Raw genomic sequence first — 19,315 nt, 5'->3', positions numbered from 1 at the left:
AGTGATAATCTCTAAAATCATGTGACTTCTTACAGAGAACATCTCAGGATAACATCAAACATTTTCATTAATAGTCAGAAATACTTCTAGGTTTTTGGATTAATAACTGGTATCTTGGTCTCTTTCATGTACTTAATAAACTTTCCATCACTTTTAATAACACAGCTCTAGAACTTTAAGTAACCAAATATCTAGAAATATTTTAAGTATACATTTCTAATATATAACTACTTTAAAGATTTTATCTCAAAGTTCTTATTTCATTTGCATCTAAAGTTTCATCATGTTGAGTTATCTTTCTCGCAAAATAGTTAGAAGTTCTTATTAATTAAACATAGGTACATTAAACTTAAAATGTTATATTAATTAGATCAACAAACTTAAAAAAATTAAACAAAATTAATTCCTGATTAACATCAGGAATCAATTTAATATTGACTATTTCCCAGTTCATGTGAGCCTGAAAGTCATCTTGAAAGGTCTATTTTAAATGTTAAGCACTTTTTACTAACATTAAATAGAACTCTTTATAAATTTAGAGAGTACTGTTTAGAAACAGAAAGTAAAACTGAAAGTCACTCAGTCATGTCCAACTCTGAATTCTCCAGGCCAGAATACTGAAGTGGGTAGCCTTTCCCTTCTCCAGGGGATCTTCCCAACCCAGGGATCAAACCCAGGTCTCCTGCATTGCAGGCAGATTCTTTACCATCTGAGCTACCAGAGAAGCCCAAGAATACTGGAGTATGTAGCTAACCCCTTCTTTTAGAATTACCTCAGATTTATAAAGTGCACATAGACATACCCAGGCAAACTAGAGATTACATGACTTTACTAAAATATCAGATATGAACCAGGTATTGTAAAATAAACTTAGTTTACAAAACAGTTGGAATACATTAAAGTTGCCTGCTCAAATAACTAAGGTTTACTATCTGATGATGAAGATGGAGGACTGATGCTGAAGCTGAAACTCCAATCCTTCGGCCATCTGATGCAAAGAATGACTCTTTTGAAAGGACCCTGATACTGGGAAAGATTGAAGGCGAGAAGAGAAGGGGACAACAGAAGATGAGATAGTTGCATGGCTTCACCAACTCAATGGACATGAATTTGGGTAAACTCTGGGAGTTGGTGATGGATAGGGAGGCCTGGCGTGCTGTGGTCCACAGGGTTGCAAAGAGTCGGACACAACTGAGCAACTGAACTGAACTGAACTGAACTGGACAGGGTAAGGTAGCCAATTCAAGGGAAAATAACAGGCTAGGCTTCCCCTTAACAACTCAGTACCATTTTACTCAGTGTTTTTAGTAAGCAAAGTCTTCCCAGTCTCTATATGAGGCTAACCACCTAGTATCCAAACTCAGTTTTCCCAGTGCCTTTACACTGAGGGGACACTGCTCAAGCAGCACACTGCCAGTCCTTCCAATAGAGATTAATCCACTGAGTATTAAAAGTGAGCAACCTAGATACATCTTCTTGAAACAAGTTTCAAGATAACATTTTCCCTCCACCAAGTAAAACTTAGGATTATCTACAATACAGGAGATCTGAGAACCAGGAAAGACTCATTCAAATCTATCCGGACTCCCTGAGGAGGTGGATGGGCACAAGGGGGATATACTGGTACCAAGGCTCTGGTTTCTCATAAAGTTCAGACAGAAGAAAGAAATCTGCTCTGGGTCCCTTCATGATGGCTGCCAAAACTGTCAACCTAAAGAAAATAGTCACAACCTAAAAGTTGAGTTATATTTGGTAGGAATTTTTAAAAAGCATCTCAAGTAACCCTGAGGGAACTGTTTCCAAGAAGCAGTTTATATAGAAGTCTGCAGCAAGATGAAGGTAGTCTGAACATCAAAAGCTTATTGTTGAAGCGAATAGCACAGATGGCAGCAAAGGAATACACAGAGTCCACGTTGCCCCATGCCTAGGATGCTTGCCAGTCACTGGTCAGGGACCTCCTGAGGACAGGATGATGGGAGAAGCCCCAGAGAAAACCAGGTACCAGACAGAGGGGTGTGGAGAAAGCTCAAGGCCTGGAGACCATCAACTGCGGATCTGCTGTAGGGGGAGAGCTATTTGGAAGCCATTGTGCTAGGAATAGCAGTACTTGCTCCATCAGGAAGGGAAGGGATCTCTGAGGAGACAGGAAGATCCACTGGGGAACCCCCTGGGGTTCTGCCTCCACTTGATCCTAGGGAGCCTTCTGGGTCCCAAGGGCCTGGACCTCTGGCCTCTGGGGCCTCTCCTCCCTCTGATGGAGCCTTCTTCCCTCTGGGGCACCCTACACTCTTCAGGGATCCCACCATCTCAGTAGAGCCTGTGAATGAGAGAGGGAAGGAAAGAAAAAGGATGGCTGGGCTTTGGGAGGCACCTGAAGGCTTCATGGAATTAAGCACTGTCTACTGTCCCCTTCCTATCCCCACTCGGCTTTGGGGAACCTCCTAAGGTGCTCAGGCCAAGCCCTTTGCCCTTCACCTTCAGGACCACGTCCACCTTTGGGGCCCCCTCCACCTTCCAAGGCTCCCCTCCAGGACCCTCTCCAGGGGTACCTTCTCTCAAGGGGTCCCTTCCATTCCTCCCTCCAGGTTGAGGCCTCTGCTACCCTGGAGCCCCCTTCTACCCTCCAGGTTCCCCCTCCACTATCTCTTTTCCTCTTCCCTCCAAAGACCCTGTCCTACATGTGCCCCCTTCCATGGGCTCTGTCTGATCTCTGGACTTGGCTCTCTGCCATTCAGGAGCCCCCTTTACCTTTCAGTTCTCTCCTCCTTCCAGGGGCCCCCACCACCCTTCAGTACCCTCCCCACCCTACTCTGGCCCCAGAGTCACTTCCGAGGGCACCTTCAGCCCACAGAGGTCCTGCAGGCACAGAAGGGAGCGGAGACAGAGCAAGGCTGCCCAGGGAGGAGTTCCTCCAGATGTGAAGGAGAGAAGAATGCTCTGATGTTCCCCGATACAGGACCTGGGGAGCCTCCTGGGGGCCTGGCCATATTCTCATACCCCAAAGCCAGAGGCACTGCAGAGGCCCTCTTGGTGGGTGGGGCCTGGACCCCTACCCCACACCAGGATTCTCTCTGAAGGCTTGGGTACTGAGTCAGAACCCCACTCCCAAGTAAACACCTGCACCATCTAAGCCATCCCCATCCAAGCCTCTCTTCACAGCCTAAGTTTTATCTGCCTTTTGGTGTTTTGGGTTTTTTTCAGTGTTTTTACTATTTACTAGTGGAGTTCAATTATACTTTCCAGTAGCTGTTTCATGCATATTCTTATTTTTTTCTACTATTTGCTAGTTTTCTAGAATTATTCTATTATTTTTTACTCTTCATTATGATTCTGCTCCCTCATATATATATATATATATACACACACATATATATATATATATATATATACCAGCTTCAAAGGTCAGAGACCAGATCTGAGCCCCTGAGTGATGAGCGCTGAGTCTGAAATTCTGGAATAACAGAACCTCAGGCCCCAAGGGTATTAATCAGAGTGACATCTCCCATAGGTACATATTTCAACACCAAGACCCAACTCTAACCAGTGGTCCACAAACTCTACTGCTGGTAACCTCAGGCCAAACAACTCGTGAGACAGGAACACAGTACCACCCATCCAAAAAATTAATTTACAGATGAAAGAGCAAGACAAAAAACTACAAGACCAAATAAATGAAGAGGAAATAGGCAATGTATTTGAGAAAGAATTTAGAATAATGGTAATAAAGAAGTTTCAACAGATCAAAAATAGAATAAAAAAATAAGAAACATCTAATATATTTAACAAAGTTAAACTAAGAAATAACGAATAAACACAGTCACTAAAATTAAAAATACTCTAGAAAAAAATCAATAACAGAAAACCTGAGGCTGAAGAACGGATAAGTGAGCTGGAAGACAGAATGACAGAAGTAACTGCCAAGGAGCAGAATAAAGAAAGAAGAATGATAAGAATCGAGAACAGTCTCAGAGACCTCTGGGATAACATTAAATGGGCTAACATTCAAATTACAGGAGTCCATGTAAACAAAAGCCTGTAACGCCTTTTCAAAATCCAGATGCCTATCAGAATTATTTTAGAATATTTCAAAAATACAAATGCCCAGGTATTGCTTTTTTTCCCCAAAGCTCCAGATGTGTTTCTAATGAGCAACCATGTTTAAAAACAACAGGACTATATGATGATCCTTCACTTTATCTAGTTGTCTCACTTTTTTTCCAATACAAAACATTCACTTCAGTTTAGGTATTTTCTTACTGTGCCTGACTTATAAACTGCTGACATCACTACTTTGTGGCCATGATAGTATAACAAGGGTAACTAGAACAAAATTACTAGGATAATCAATCTGCTGAGAACATCACTAAGGACTAAGGGACAGGTAGAAATATACAGCATGGACACGCTGGACAAGAGTGTTCGCATTCTGGGCAGGCAGTAGCAGAAGGGTGAGAGATTTCATCATGCTACTCAAAATAGCACATGACTTTAACTGTTTATTTCTATGTATTCCCCAGTTAATACTGCTGGATCACATGATAGGGAGAGGTGGTTAACTGGAACCAGAGAAGCAAAACCAGGGATAAGGGAGACCTACTATTCATAACAGGCAAAAACCTGGAAATAACTGAATATCCATCAAAGAATGAATGAATAAGCAAACCACATTTGGCTTTTCACAGGAGGTAGAATAATGATTCAGCCACAGACAGGAGTAAAATACTGACAGATGATAGAGCATGAATAAACTTTGAAAACCTTATAATGACTGAAATATATAAGAAACAAAAGACCACATGTTGTATGTTTTAAGCGATAGGCAGAGAATGGTCCCAGGTAGTAATTCCTGGGGGTTTTTGGTTAGAGATGATGACAATACCCAAAATCAGATAATAGTATAATCACGCATCTTGAATGTACAAATAACACTGCACCGTACAGTTTTAAACTATTACAGCAGCAAATTATATAGTATGTGACTTTTACCTGAATAATTTTTAAAACATACAGCTAAGAAAGAAAAAAAAAACAAACAGGAATTAAACAGCATACAATAAGTAACAGGAACTTTATACAAAAAGAGTCAAAGAAGAAATATTAAAAATGAGACAGGGACAGCAAATAAAGGAGTAGGCATTCTTAAGTTGGAAGTAAATGTGAATGGCACATATATTCCAAATAAATGTCACAGATGCTAGGCTGGATTTGCTAAAGAGCAAACTACAGCCTGTCTTTTAAAAGACACACACTGAATCCAAGCAAATGGCTGGGAAGTGCAAAGCTATGCAAACAGAAACTATATAAGAGTCTAGTGACTACATTAATTCCAAGCAAAATAAATAAATATAAAGACAAAGAGGTAGCTTTCATGATAAAATGATCAATACTCACAAAAATCTAACTGTTCTGAATGTATATGCAAGTCCTAAAATATGCGATACCAAAGCAACCAAAGCTGACTTTTTAAAAATAGTCTTAAAAGGGGGTAAGGATGGGAAGGAGATGGGAAATAATTCCTTAGGATGTAAACTCAGAAGAGCCATTTCTAGGTATGAAATCTGTACTCCTGTGCACCCACTAACACAGTATTTAAGGTGCATTTTTAAAGTTAAATGTCTTTGTTAAGAATAAAATGGGGGGGCAGATGTAGGCTCATAAAACAGCCCTAAGTTTTTAATATAAATCCAAGATGACCATTAAATATTCCTGACTATCTTTTCCAAAACTCTTGTCAGAGAATTTTTTAAACTGAGCAATGAGTACTCATTTAAAAAGTGCAAGGTAAGAAACTATGGTAAGTATTACTACAAAATAAGACCAAAGAGGAACAGAGTCTAGAATAAACTATCTTTTATGTTTTTAAGAGCTAAAGTCTTAAATTTAAAACATGCTTTTTAAATTAGTATTAAAAAGTGCATCACGATGATCTAAATCAAGAAAACAATCCCCACGAAACACTATCTTACTAAGAAAAAACTACCCAAACTTTTAACTTGTTAAGCTGATCTTTACTATAAACTTTAAAAGCACTTTAGCTTCCCTCTTCACTGACATTCTGGGGACAAGCTCAAAATAATGAAAGGAAGAAGAATGTGTGTGCTTAGTCACTCAGTCACACAGGACTCTTTGAGAACCCCATGGACTGCAACCCACCAGGTTTCTCCATCCACCGGATTGCCGTGGCAAGAATACTGAAGAGGGTTGTCATTACCTTCTCCAAGGTAGCAGAAAATGGCACTTTAGCATAGACAGGATTATTGTGAAATCAAACTATAGAGAAGCCATAGACAACAGTACTTCTGAAAATGGGATATAAGATCTTCCTTTTGATAGCAGGAAAAATGGAGGACTCTCAATCACAAGAATGTATCACAGAAGGAAAGAAACCCAGAATTAAATGTGCATTAACAACCTTAACCTCGGTCCCCTTTAACTGTTAACCTGCCCCCCACCCTCAACATCTCACATGCCTTAAGTGGTAAATGGTATTAATCCTTGGCCCATTTTGAAGAGCTATTCAACTTTCCAAGCTATGTCTCATGGCTATGAGGAAGGAGATAGAGAGACTCCAGATTGGACATTTATAATCAGCCAGCCCTCTCTTTGCATTTCCTGAGATAAGAGATGGGGGATTGCAACTGAGGAATTTACAATCAGACCCATATTCGCTCTTGGAAATAGCAATAACAAAACAAACAAGGTAGAGAGCAAGTTTCTCTCTCTTTTTAACACTTCAAGAGAGTAAGTATAGCAAGGCCAAAGAGAAGCAAAGGCCCTTCAAAGTACAAGATAAGGGAGACAGTACACATGTGCAGGAAGGATTCTTGGTGTTAAAAGTCAAGGGATAACTCCAGGCCATAAAGGGTCTTGCTCTTTCCATCTTAGGAGATCACATCTTGGGAAGTCATCTTGGCTCAGAGATGCATGCATACCCCAGAGGAAGGTCCCAGGTAAGTCAGGTAAGGAAAAAGAAACAAGGTAACTGGCCTGAAGGAAGACAAAGACCCAGTAGAACTGCCCTATATAAATGACTTAATGTCCCTTCAGTGTGCACCTCCTCACTAAGGGCAACGGCCACACCCTTTCCCTTAGTTTGTGCATCTCAACCTTGATCTCAACTAAACAATTTCTCTACGTGATCTCCCACTTGTTGTTGTGCTAAGTCTCTAATAACAAACTTTGTACCTACATTTACAGTTTCTGCCCCCACAATAAATGCACTTTTCACTGTGGACAAAGAACAGGGAAAATTAGCTTCTAGCCCCTAGCTCTTTGGTCCTAGACTTGGGAGTCCTAGATTTTATCCAAGATACCCAGGATCAATTCCTGGGCAGGGGATTAAGATCTCACCACGGCTCAGTGTTGCCTCTCTAATATCAGAGACAATACGTATACATGTTATTAAATTCTATTTCTCTCCTGAAAATTTATTTTATCACAGAGGGGTTTCAGCCAAGGAACTAGAAGGGGAGACCAAAAATGATTTTTTCCTCCTGTACTGCAGGCAGAAATATCTGTGCTATTTCTACACATTAAAAAAATCTTATATTTATCACAGTCAAGTTTTTATCACTCTGATTTATTATCTCAATTTATAAGCCAATCATTTGAAAATTCAGTGCACGTTCAAATACAGCAATCATTAGCCTAACTTAACAACAATCTACAGGGAATTTCCTGGTGGTCCAGTGGTTAGAACTGCCTTGGCCTGAGTTCAAGCCCTGTTCGGGGAAACTGAGATCCTGAAAGCCCGGAGGATTGTCCAAAAACACCATCTAAAAACATGGGCAGATAGGTGTTAATTTCAACTCAATGTTAATGGTTTTCTTAACATAAATTAGCTCTCTTGGTATCTAATTTCAAAAATATCAGGATCATTTTAGCATGAGTTCAAACAGCTCAAAGCATCATGAGCTGCAATTCAAAAAAATAAAAAATCATCTAACAGGGTGGTATTGTGGAGAAGAATCCACCCTGCCAGTGCAGGGAACATGGGTCTGATTGCTGGTCCATTAGATTTCACATGCTGCTGAGCAACTAAACTCCTGTACCAGAACTACTGACCCCGTATGCTGCAACTTCTAAAGCCCAAAAGCCTAGAGTGTGGGCTTCGTAACAAGAAGCCACTGAATAAGAAGCCTGAGCACCACAACTAGAGAGTAGTCTCTACTTTCTGCAACTAGAGAAAGTTCTTAAGCAGCCACAAAGACCCAGTGCAGCCAAAAATAAATTTAAAAAAATAAAATCATGTAGCAGATATTAAAAAAGTCTACATTGATTCCATAATTCAGTTCAGTTCTGTCGCTCAGTCATGTCCGACTCTCTGCAACCCCATGAACCACAGCACGCCAGGCCTCCCTGTCCATCACCAACTCCCAGAGTCCACCCAAACCTGTGTCCAATGACTCGGTGATGCCATCCAACCATCTCACCCTCTGTCATCCCCTTCTCCTCCTGTCCTCAATCTTTCCCAGCATTAGGGTTTTTTCAAGTGAGTCAGCTCTTCACATCAGGTGGCCAAACGACTGGAGTATCAGTTTTAACATCAGTCCTTCCAATGAACACTCATGACTGATCTCCTTTAGGATGGACTGGTTGGATCTCCTTGCAGTCCAAGGGTTTCTCAAGAGTGCTCTCCAATACCATGGTTCAAAAGCATCAATTTATCAGTGCTCAGCTTTCTTTATGGTCCAACTCTCACATCCATACATGATTACTGGAAAAACCGTAGCTTTGACTAGATGGACCTTTGTTGGCAAAGTAATGTCTGCTTTTTAATATGCTATCTAGGTTGGTCATAACTTTCCTTCCAAGGAGTGTTTTTTAATTTCATGACTGCAGTCACAATCTGCAGTGATTCTGGAGCCAAAGAAAGAAAAAACTCAGCAGTGGCCACAGGACTGGAAAAGGTCAGTTTTAATTCCAATCCCTAAGAAAGATAATGCCAAAGAATACTCAAACTACCACACAATTGCACTCATCTCACACTAGTAAAGTGATGCTCAAAATTCTCTAAGCCAGGCTTCGGCAATATGTGAACCATGAACTTTCAGATGTTCAAGCTGGTTTTAGAAAAGGCAGAGGAAACAGAGATCAAATTGCCAACATCCACTGGATCATCAAAAAAGCAAGAGAGTTCCAGAAAAACATCTATTTCTGCTTTATTGACTATGCCAAAGCCTTTGACTATGTGGATCACAATAAACTGTGGAAAATTCTTAAAGAGATGGGAATACCAGACCACCTGACCTGCCTCTTGAGAAACCTGTATGCAGGTCAGGAAACAATAGTTAGAACTGGACATGGAACAACAGACTGGTTCCAAATATGAAAAAGACTCCATAATCGGCCAAGTGCTAAAACTTCATTTTGATTTACTGACTGGTGCCTCCTAAGTTTTATCACCCAAGTCATGATTCCTATCAAACAGAAGTTTTATTCATACCTTAATAATGACTACCAAATATTACCCACTTAGTTACATTTTTAAAAGAGTTATTTCACTTTCTAAAAAGGAAGTCTTTCAAATCTAAGAAAGTTTCCATTTGTAAGCTGGCAATTTCTGAATTGTGCACCAATATTAAAATACTTTCTGTAATCTCTTATGAACTTTATATAAGGTGTTATACCAAAATTTCATATTAACATTCTTACATAGAGCCTACCCAAGACTTTGTTCACTAACAGGTAAAAACTCAAACCATAATTATTTAAAAGGCAACTTTCACACAAAAAAGGCAACTTTTCTAACAAGAGTTTCTAGTGCCTCAAATTAAATACAATTTCTAAATAACACAAAATTATATTATTTCTACTGTTTCTTTTTTAACTCAAACAACTACATTTCTAAACTGGGAAATGAATACATTGACTCTGGCAGTTCAGTGGTTAGCTGAGTGCTAACGGGATTCAATCCCTATGGGGAGGTAAGGTTCCTAAAGTCATGAGGCTCAGCCAAAAAAAAAAAAAGGAAATGAAAATATGCTTAAATGTCAGCAAATAGAAAATTTATATAAGGAAACTTTAAATATCACCACTGAAAGATTACAGTACAAAAACACCATTTCTGAAACCATATTAATAAATTTTTCTCCGTATCAGTTCAGTTCAGATCATTTAGTCATGTCCTGACTCTTTGTGACCCCATGGATTGCAACATGCCAGGCCTCCCTGTCCATCACCAACTACATATAAGCAGATCAAATCTAGAAAAATGTATGTTTTAATCAATTTTAAATTATTTCCATTTCTCAAACACATTTAAATAACAACTATTCTAAAAATATCCCTCAAGGTAAAAATGTACACATCGTTGAACAGCAGACAAACTACAACTTCCCTAACCTCTTTAATGATTAATGTTATTGTTTAGTTGCTAAGTTATGTCCAGCTCTTTGTGACCCTATGGACTATAGCCTACCAGGCTCCTCTGTCTATGGGATTTCTCAGCAAGAATACTGGAGTGGGTTGCCATTTCCTTCTCCAGGGGATCTTCTTGACCCAGGTAATTACCCAAAAAAACACCCTAAACCCAAAGTTTTGATAATATTTTGTAGATAAGACTAAATATTTACAAAGATACCTCTAAATAAACAGTAGCAATACATTCCCAGACCTCCAGCATTATTTTAAAGGAGTACCATATTAGTAACAGTCTATAAACCAAAAATATCACTTGCCATCTGATTCTACAAAGATTGAGTCACTAGCCATGGCAGCTACCGACCTTAACACATCCTGAAAGAAGCTCAGGGTGGAGAAAAAGAAAGAGGTACTCTGCTCAGGAATAAGTGACACATGTTTTCAGACAGTTAACATACCTTTGGGAAAAAAATTTTATATTCTGCACGTTCCCATACTTTAAAAAGCACTAAAATCATTAAGATAACCATTCCCTAGAAAAGGGAATGGCAACCCACTCCAGTGTTCTTGTCTGGAGAATCCCATGGACAGAGGAGGCTGGTGGGCTACAGTCCATGGGGTGGCAAGAAGTCAGACATGACTGAAGCAATCCAGAATTCGTGCATGCTGTTGAATAGCAGTAAATCTTCTACCAAGTTTATATACTGGCTTACCTCTTACCTAGGCAGAGGAATTCCTCAGAACAATCTGAGAGGCTGTCTTCCAGGCTGCAGTCCTCAGTAAGGCTCTAAACAAACCTGAAACTCACAGATCTCATATTCTGCTTTTTTTATTTCAGTGAACAATTCTATTTCAATTATATTCTTACCTAACAAAAAAATCAATCCAAAACATTTTCTAAACTGCAAGGAAAATCACCGCTGATAATTTCTGTGAAAAGGCCTCTCTAATCAGTTAAAATACACTCTAATTAAAAAAAGTTGAGGGACTTCCCTGGTGGTTCAGTGGTTAAGACTCTGAACTCAACAAGGCACTCGGCCAGGGTTCCCTCCTTTGTCAGGGAACTAGATCCCACATGCTGCAACTAAGACCCAGAGCAGCCTAATGAATTAATTATTTTTTAAAAACCTGTAACCTACTTAAGGTCATGTGACAGTTCAAAAACTTTGATTAGATAACAACTAACTGTTTACAGCTTATTTTAATCTAACTCAGATGGTAGAGTCAATGCTATAGACCCAGGTTTGACACCTGAGCTGGAAAGATCCTCTGGAGAAGGAAATGGCAATCCCATTCCAAGTTTTCTTGCCTGGAGAATTCCACGGACAGAGGAGCCTGGCAATTTACAGTCCATGGGGTCGCAGAGAGCCAGACACGACGAGCAACTTCACTTCACTTTAAATCTAAAATTTCCAACACTGGGTATATATGGCAATTCTTCAAAAGCTCTTTTATTAGAAAGCTTTAAGAGTCCACGATTATAACAATTCCAATGGCACATAACATTACACTTAATTTTTTTTTCAGAGAGAGAAACTAACCATTGAGATAAAGCACTCCTGATGAAAAAAGACTTCAAACACAGGCCTAATGAAACTATGATGTCCAATTTGAGCATGTTAAATCCTAGCAGTTTTACTTTATGCCAAATATCATTAAAAAAGTAGGGAGAGGTGAATCCATAAGGTTGCTAACACAACCCAGAATATTTCACTTCACTTAAGTGACTAATATTAAGGTTAATGAGTCTTGATCTAGGAGAGAGGAATTCACAAGTCTCAAAGCTAAATATTAATCAAGTTATCTTCTATTTCACTGAAAACATTTACAATAGTCAATAAAATAACATTACACCATGTTCCACAAAGCTACAATTCTACATAATGAAAGTTCAAGCCTTCTTATTATTAGAAAATTACTTAATTTGAGAGACAAGCTCACCTTCATAACTAATAATTGAAGAAAGTGAAAGTGAAGTCGCTCAGTCATGTCTGACTCTTTGTGACCCCATGGACTGTAGCCCTGCCAGGGCTCCTCTGTCCATGGGATTTTCCAGGCAAGAATACTGGAGTGGGCTGCCATTTCCTTCTCCAGGGGATCTTCCCAACCCAGGGATCGAACCCAGGTCTCCCGCATTGTAGGCAGATGCTTTTACCGTCTGAGCCACCAGGGAAGTCCCAGTTGAAGAGAGTTTCTTAAAATTTAAACCCAAAACTGCATCATATTGTAAGCAGTTAATATCAAATCCCCAACACTGAATACTATCAACTGAGAATTTATCTGAGTTCATGTATTTGGATATTTAAAGTTATGAACAAGTAAGAAATCAAAAGTCATGGTATCTTTTTAATTATCATAACTGGAGTAACACATCTGCCCATTCATTTTCAAATTACCATCAGTATGCTCAACTTCAGCAAAGCACAGCACATTCTCAACCTCACTGACCCAAGTTAAAAGATCAACTCTACAATGTAACATCCTCTTAAAGTCAAAATTTTTTCAGTTTATTCGGGCAACTTTGAAAGTATTCAATTTCTTTAAACTAAGAACAACAATCATGGTCGCTTATTAGATCTAGTCACTATTTACTTTGCCAGTGATAAATTTATTGCAGCAATTTTCACATACATGATAAAAGCTTAAGTTTTAGCCAATCAACTGGACTTAGTGAAAAAATTATTACAGTTCAGCTGGTGGTCACTCTTAGCTGAGGAGACAAAAGGGAGATTATGGGGGAAAGAAACTTAACTACACAAACTCAAACTAAAGATGAGAATCAGGTCAGGAAAAACACTTTAAAAGTAAAAATCACATAACATTTCCTTCTCAACTGCACTACAGAGAAATTCACAATAACCAATTTCATCTAAAAAAAGAAACTAATGGAAGCAAGATTTGTCCAAAATCTCCAGCTTCCAGACAGGAGAATACACTTTAACCAGATTTTGCTCAGGAGACAAAAAATGACAGGCTTAGGGCCTCTGTACAATCATAAAATTAGATGACTAAGGTTCATTTAATGTGCTTAGGGCTGTTAAGCATATTCAGTGTTTATGAAAGCTGCTGTGAAGCTTGGTAACGATAAAAGAAAGATACTTTTAGATAATAATGCTTAATTTTTGTTCAGCACTATCGAGCTACAGGAGCTGAGACAAAGGCATACTCCTTGCTAGTATTTCCCTGTTTATATCTACAACCTCTCTCGAAGCTCGCAGAGTCATTTCTGCACCATTTCCCGCCATCTTGGCCGACAGGGGCAGCCATTAACTAAATGACAGTGCCAACAACTTTTCACACACAGCCAAACCTCCCTGGTCTCCTTCACACAAGAAACTAGGCTCCAGAAACAACACGATCATAAAATGACATTAACGGTTATATTTCTTAACGGCTAGACCCAAAGAAGTAAACAAATCACTTAACTTCTGGTCAAACACATAAAGATCTGTATATCGATGACATACCTAGTTTTAACTCTTCACTGATGTCAGGTACTGCAAGTCTTACTTTCCGAGAACAGGATATAAGAAAGCTTAAAATCAAACTAAAATTAGACGCCAGAAAAATAACTGCCAAAAAAAAAAAAAAAGTCCAAGTGGTCTATGTCTGAAAATTTTACAACTGTGCATATTAACGGTCTAGTGACGGTCAAGTTCACTCATGATTGCCTTACCTTGAGCAACAGAGTCTCAGTCTTGGCGCCATCTTCGTGAAGGTTCAGGAACCCAAACAGGCGGCTATGGGAAGAAATACAGGACACTTGTTAAGGCTAGGGTAAAGCTACCCGGTCTGTCCGTTCCAGATCCCGAGGCTTCAGCAGCAGCCACTGCTTCCAAGGGGCCGCTACCGCAAGCACCCCGAGGTCCGCTGTCCTCAAAGGGCGACTCCAGTCCGTGCCGAGGCAGTTGGGAGAATAACGGGGGTCCTTACCTGTCCAATCCGCTGAGCTCCTCCCTCTCCTCGGCTGTCAAGCTTAAGGTCCCTTCCTTACTCTTGCCTCTCGGTTTTCCCGCCGCCATTTTCTGTTCCTCATCACTGAAAGCAGGGGCGGCTGCTGCGAGCGAAACTCCGCAGGATTTCATGTAAATGCAACCAACGCAAAACTCCCAAATCTGAAACCTACCAACTCCCAGTCGGGAGCTGGAAAAGACGCACTAGCGGCGAGAAACTGGCAAACCAACTTTATCGCCGCTGCCTTCTCCAACACGACTCACAGAGAAGAAAAACCCCAAGGTTAGCAAAAGAAGCGGACACGCGGGTACGGAGTTCGGCTACCAGAGTCACATCACCGGAATAGCGGAGACAACAGAAAAGGCGGAACGTCACTGTAATGGAAGAATTTCTTAGAATCACAAACTTCACCAGCACAAAGTTGTTGTAATCGTGTCACTGGGCGAACCCCAAGTGGCCGTGACGCCCGCACCCCCTCAGCCAGGCGCCGCCAATTGGAGGGAATTGTTCTTTTCACGTGACCTTTGTTGACTTACGTCAGTTGCGGCTCCACTGAACTTGCTGGATACCCGAGGCCGACCCCAACCAGGGACAGGAAGGGGCGGAAAGTCCCGTCAGTAATTGGTTAATGGACGCGCCAGTCGGGGAAAGAGTAGCCCCCCCGCCCCAGATACAGCACAAAGTTTGGTTGTGCGAATTACATACACCCTTGTAGCAAAAGGAAGGTGAGGTTCTCATTACTTTGGGAGCACACATAATAACCAAAGGAGGCAGTACGGGGAAAGATGAGATAAGGAAAATACTGCGGACGACGTCGGTACGCATAAAGGGTATATACAACTCCTTTACCGGCTCCGCAGCGCGAGGCTTTATGTTCTCGGACCTCGCTGGTTGATATTATCTGTAACAACTACAGGACACTGAACTTAGGCTCGCAGAAGAGGCGTTTAGGGTTTCTGTAAAATCATGACGCTGCGCCCTGAACTCTGCCTGTCCTGTTGCCTCTCAGCCGCGTGCTAAGAGAAAGAAATAAGGACCCTAAGACCTCAAACCACTCACTAACCCAGTCTGAGTGAATAGTCTTACCTGGGGTCTGCTTCGCTGACCAGGTGGAACTTCACACATAATTACTTAGTGTGCTGAAAGAATCTCTAAATGGAGCAGTAATCAAAGCTGCTTATGACCAACCTTAGGCAAAGGAATGGTTAAGGTCATTACGGTTTCAAGATGACGTGAGCCTTTAAAAACAATGTAACAGAATTTTCTTACTTTCTCTTCGTTGTGATTAAATCAGTGAGAAATTTAAGAAAAACTAGACTTCTAAAACTACTCTTTCCAAAAGGCTAGTTTCACAGTATTTCATGTGACAGATTTTTTACAGTTGTACACTCGTGAATGTACATGAATCCACTAATGAATGGTAGAAAAATGCTGATTTTTTTCAAGCATCTTGGGGCTTCCCTGGTGGCTCAGAAGGTAAAGTGTCTGCCTGCAATGAGGGAGACCTGGGTTCAATCCCTGGGTTGGGAAGATCCCCTGGAGAAGGAAATGGCAACCCACTCCAGTATTCTTGCCTGGAAAAATCCCATGGACAGAGGAGCCTGGCAGGCTACAGTCCATGGGGTTGCAAAGAGTTGGACACGACTGAGTGATTTCAGTCATTTAAGAAAGTTGATTTTGTTTGGGGTAATAAATATCCCTTGGTCTAAAATAGACAAACTAGGACTTCTCCTGTGGCACACTAGAAGACATGAATCTGCCTGCCAGTGTTGGGGAAATTGTTCCATCCTTGGTTGGGGACAATTCCACAGGCCTCTGAGCAACTAAAGCCAGTGTGTCACAACTGTTGAGCCTGTGATTTTGGGCCCATGAGGCACAGCTACTGAGCTGGCATGCCACACCTACTGAAGCCTATGCACCTACAACCTGTAGTCAGCAACAAGAGAAGCTACCCAATGAGAAGCACATGCACCACAAGAGTAGTAGTGTGACTAAAGAAAGCATGATGCAGCAATGAAGACACAGCACAACCAAATTGATTAATTTTTAAAAAATCATAAAGTAGACAGCATATTAAAAAGCAGAGACGTTACTTTGCTAACAAAGGTCCGTCTAGTCAAGGCTATGGTTTTTTCAGCAGTCGTGTATGGATGTGAGAGTTGGACTATAAAGAATCTGAGCATTGAAGAATTGACGCTTTTGAACCATTATGTTGGAGAAGACTCTTGAGAGTCCCTTGGACTGCAAGGAGATCCAACCAGTCCATCCTAAAGGAGTTCAGTCCTGGGTGTTCATTGGAAGGACTGATGTTGAAGCTGAAACTCCAATACTTTGGCCACCTTATGCGAAGAGTTGACTCATTGGAAAAGACCTTCATGCTGGGAGGGACTGGGGACAGGAGGAGACAAGGATGACAGAGGATGAGATGGTTGGATGGCATCACTGATTCAATGGACATGGGTTTGTGTGGACTCCAGGAGTTGGTGATGGACAAGGAGGACTGGCATTCTGGTTCATGGGGTCGCAGAGAGTCAGACATGACTGAGCGACTGAACTGAACTGAGACAACATATATTTAAATTTTGGCTTAACTTTTTAGGACAATATACAGGTAGCCCAATCAATACATTAAAACACATTTACTGGAAACCCTACTGTTTTGTACATATGCATGCATACTCATTATTATTTGACAAATACTGACTATACTAACTCTAATTCTATAGTCTAGAGTAGGTGTTTAGTTACTTTCTCTGATATATTTCTACTGAATTTCCCTTACTCTGCTTTACTTGAATGATTATATATTCCTCAAACACGACTGAGCAACTGAACTGAACTGAACTCTGCATATAAGTTAAATAAGCAGGGTGACAGTATACAGCCTTGACATACTCCTTTCCCAATTTTGAACCAGTCACTTGTTCCATGTAAGCTTCTAGCTTTGCTTCTTGACATGCTTAGAGATTTCTCAGGAGACATGTAAATTGGTCTGGTAGTCCCATCTGTTTTAAGAATTTTCTACTGTTGGTTGTGATTCACAACAGTCAAAGGCTTTAGCATAGTAAATGAAGCAGAAGTAGATGTTTTTGTGGAATTTCCTTGCTTTCTCTATGATCCAATAATGTTGGCAATTTGATTTCTGGTTCTTTTGCCTTCTCTAACCCTAATGTGTACATCTGGAAAATCTTGGTTGACATACTGCTGAAGCCTAGCTTGAAGAATTTTGAGTATAACCTTACTGGCAGGTGCAATTAAATCCCTAGAGTAAATTAAGTATATATATTATTTTATAAACTAAAATACCTATAGCAATAAACATAAAATACCTATAGTAAATTAATCATATATATATATACATATATGACTTTATAAACATAAAGTAAATTAATAAGATGACCCTTATGACTGAGAAACATTTGATATTTATACACACATCCATAAGCAGAAATACAGGTATTAAAGAATTTATATATCATAATTTATACAGATATTTTTAAATTATATAACAAAATCATGATCTATCTAGTTGTATAAGTAGATCTTAAGATTGTTCCTTATATTAGCACCAAAATCTCTTACGAGCAAACCTAATTTTAATCAGTTCTTACTGGTGTCGTGAAGATTGTGTAATTGGCATTGATAAGCATTGATGAGAGAACTGAATACTGATTTTTCATTGACAATTGATAAAACAGAGTGAGCAGATTTTCAGTTTGAAATCTTCAGTTGCAAAAACAATTTGCTTTTTCTTCTAAGCTAGAATCTTCTGAGGTGTGGGTTTGTGGACACTCCAGTGTTCTTGCCTAGAGAATCCCATGGACAGAAGAGCCTGATGGGCTATAGTCCACGGAGTTGCAAAGAGTTGGGCACAACGTGCACACATGTGCATGCACACACACACACACACACACACACCACATACAGAAGCTGTAAAAGAGGAAACGTTAAGGATAAATGGATAATAATTTAAAAGGTGCTTTACAAAAATTTACTAATTCCATGATATAATGAACATTTACTGAAAGACCACTCTGCCCCCATGTGACCCATCCTTCAGAAGCTGTGTAAGTATATTCTGCAATACAGAGTGATGACTGCTGTGGAATAAACTGAAATTTCTACAGAGCTTGCAGAAGAGGTCTCTATGGCACCTTTCCTAAGTGCCTAAAAGAACTTGGGAAGGCTTTGGCAAAGGCAGAAATGGAGAGGCAATAGATGTGGGAGTGGGTATGTGTTGCAGGCAGTTGTTCAGTCACTCAGTCATGTCCAACTCTTTACAGCCCCATGGCTTCCAGGCTTCACTGTCCTTCAACATCTCTCAGAGTTTGCTCAGACCATGTCAATCAACTCAATGGTGGCTCCAACCATCTCATCCTCTGTTGTCCCCTTCTCCTCCTGCCCTCAACCTTTCCCAGCATCAGGGTCTTTTCCAGGGAGTCAGAACTTCCAAATAGGCTGCTAAAATGCTGGAGTTTCAGCTTCAGCATCAGTTCCTCCAGTGAATATTCAGGACTGATTTCCTTTATGATTGGTTGGTTCTCCTTGCAGTCCAAGGGACTCTGAAGACTCTTCAACACCACAGTTGGAAAGCATCAAAATTGGCATTCAGCCTTCTTATGATCCAACCCTCACATCACAGATGAGTACTCAGAAAACCATAGCTTTGGCTATACTGACCTTTGTCAGCAAAGTTATGTCTGAGCTTTTTAATACCCTGTCTAGGGTTGTCACAGCTTTTCTTCCAAGGAGCAAGCATCTTTTAATTTAATGGCTACAGTCACCATCTGCAGTGATTTTGGAGCCCAAGAAAATAAAGTCAGCCACTGTTTGCTCATCTGTTTCCCGTGAAATGATGGGGCTAGATGCCATGATCTTAGTTTTTTGAATGTTGACTTTTAAACCAGCTTTTTCACTCTTCTCTTTTACAAAGAGGATCTTTAGTTCCTCTTCCCTTTCTGCTCTTGCACTTTCTGGTCATGTCATCTGTGTATCTGAG

The 19,315-nt window shown here is 40.3% G+C and overlaps 1 protein-coding gene across 1 annotated transcript in view; it reads right to left on the bottom strand.

Moving 5' to 3' along the window:
* The window catches only part of LOC110132250 (lysine-specific demethylase 6A-like), a 156,186-nt gene extending 141,374 nt beyond the window's left edge, over window positions 1-14,812 (bottom strand). Inside the window, exons 1-2 of the mRNA XM_020885462.2 lie at window positions 14,296-14,812; window positions 14,039-14,102 (exon numbers count right to left, since the gene is read on the bottom strand). Of these exons, the coding sequence (XP_020741121.2) occupies window positions 14,039-14,102; window positions 14,296-14,447 (216 nt within the window). The 5' untranslated portion in view covers window positions 14,448-14,812. The remainder of the gene's footprint in view (window positions 1-14,038; window positions 14,103-14,295) is intronic.
* Window positions 14,813-19,315: the final 4,503 nt, after the last annotated feature.

The sequence above is a fragment of the Odocoileus virginianus genome, unplaced genomic scaffold (assembly GCF_023699985.2).
Source record: "Odocoileus virginianus isolate 20LAN1187 ecotype Illinois unplaced genomic scaffold, Ovbor_1.2 Unplaced_Contig_32, whole genome shotgun sequence".
Classification (NCBI taxonomy): Eukaryota; Metazoa; Chordata; class Mammalia; order Artiodactyla; family Cervidae; genus Odocoileus; species Odocoileus virginianus.
The sequence above is the reverse complement of the archived record's forward strand: the minus strand, read 5'-3'. Positions and strand labels throughout refer to the sequence as shown.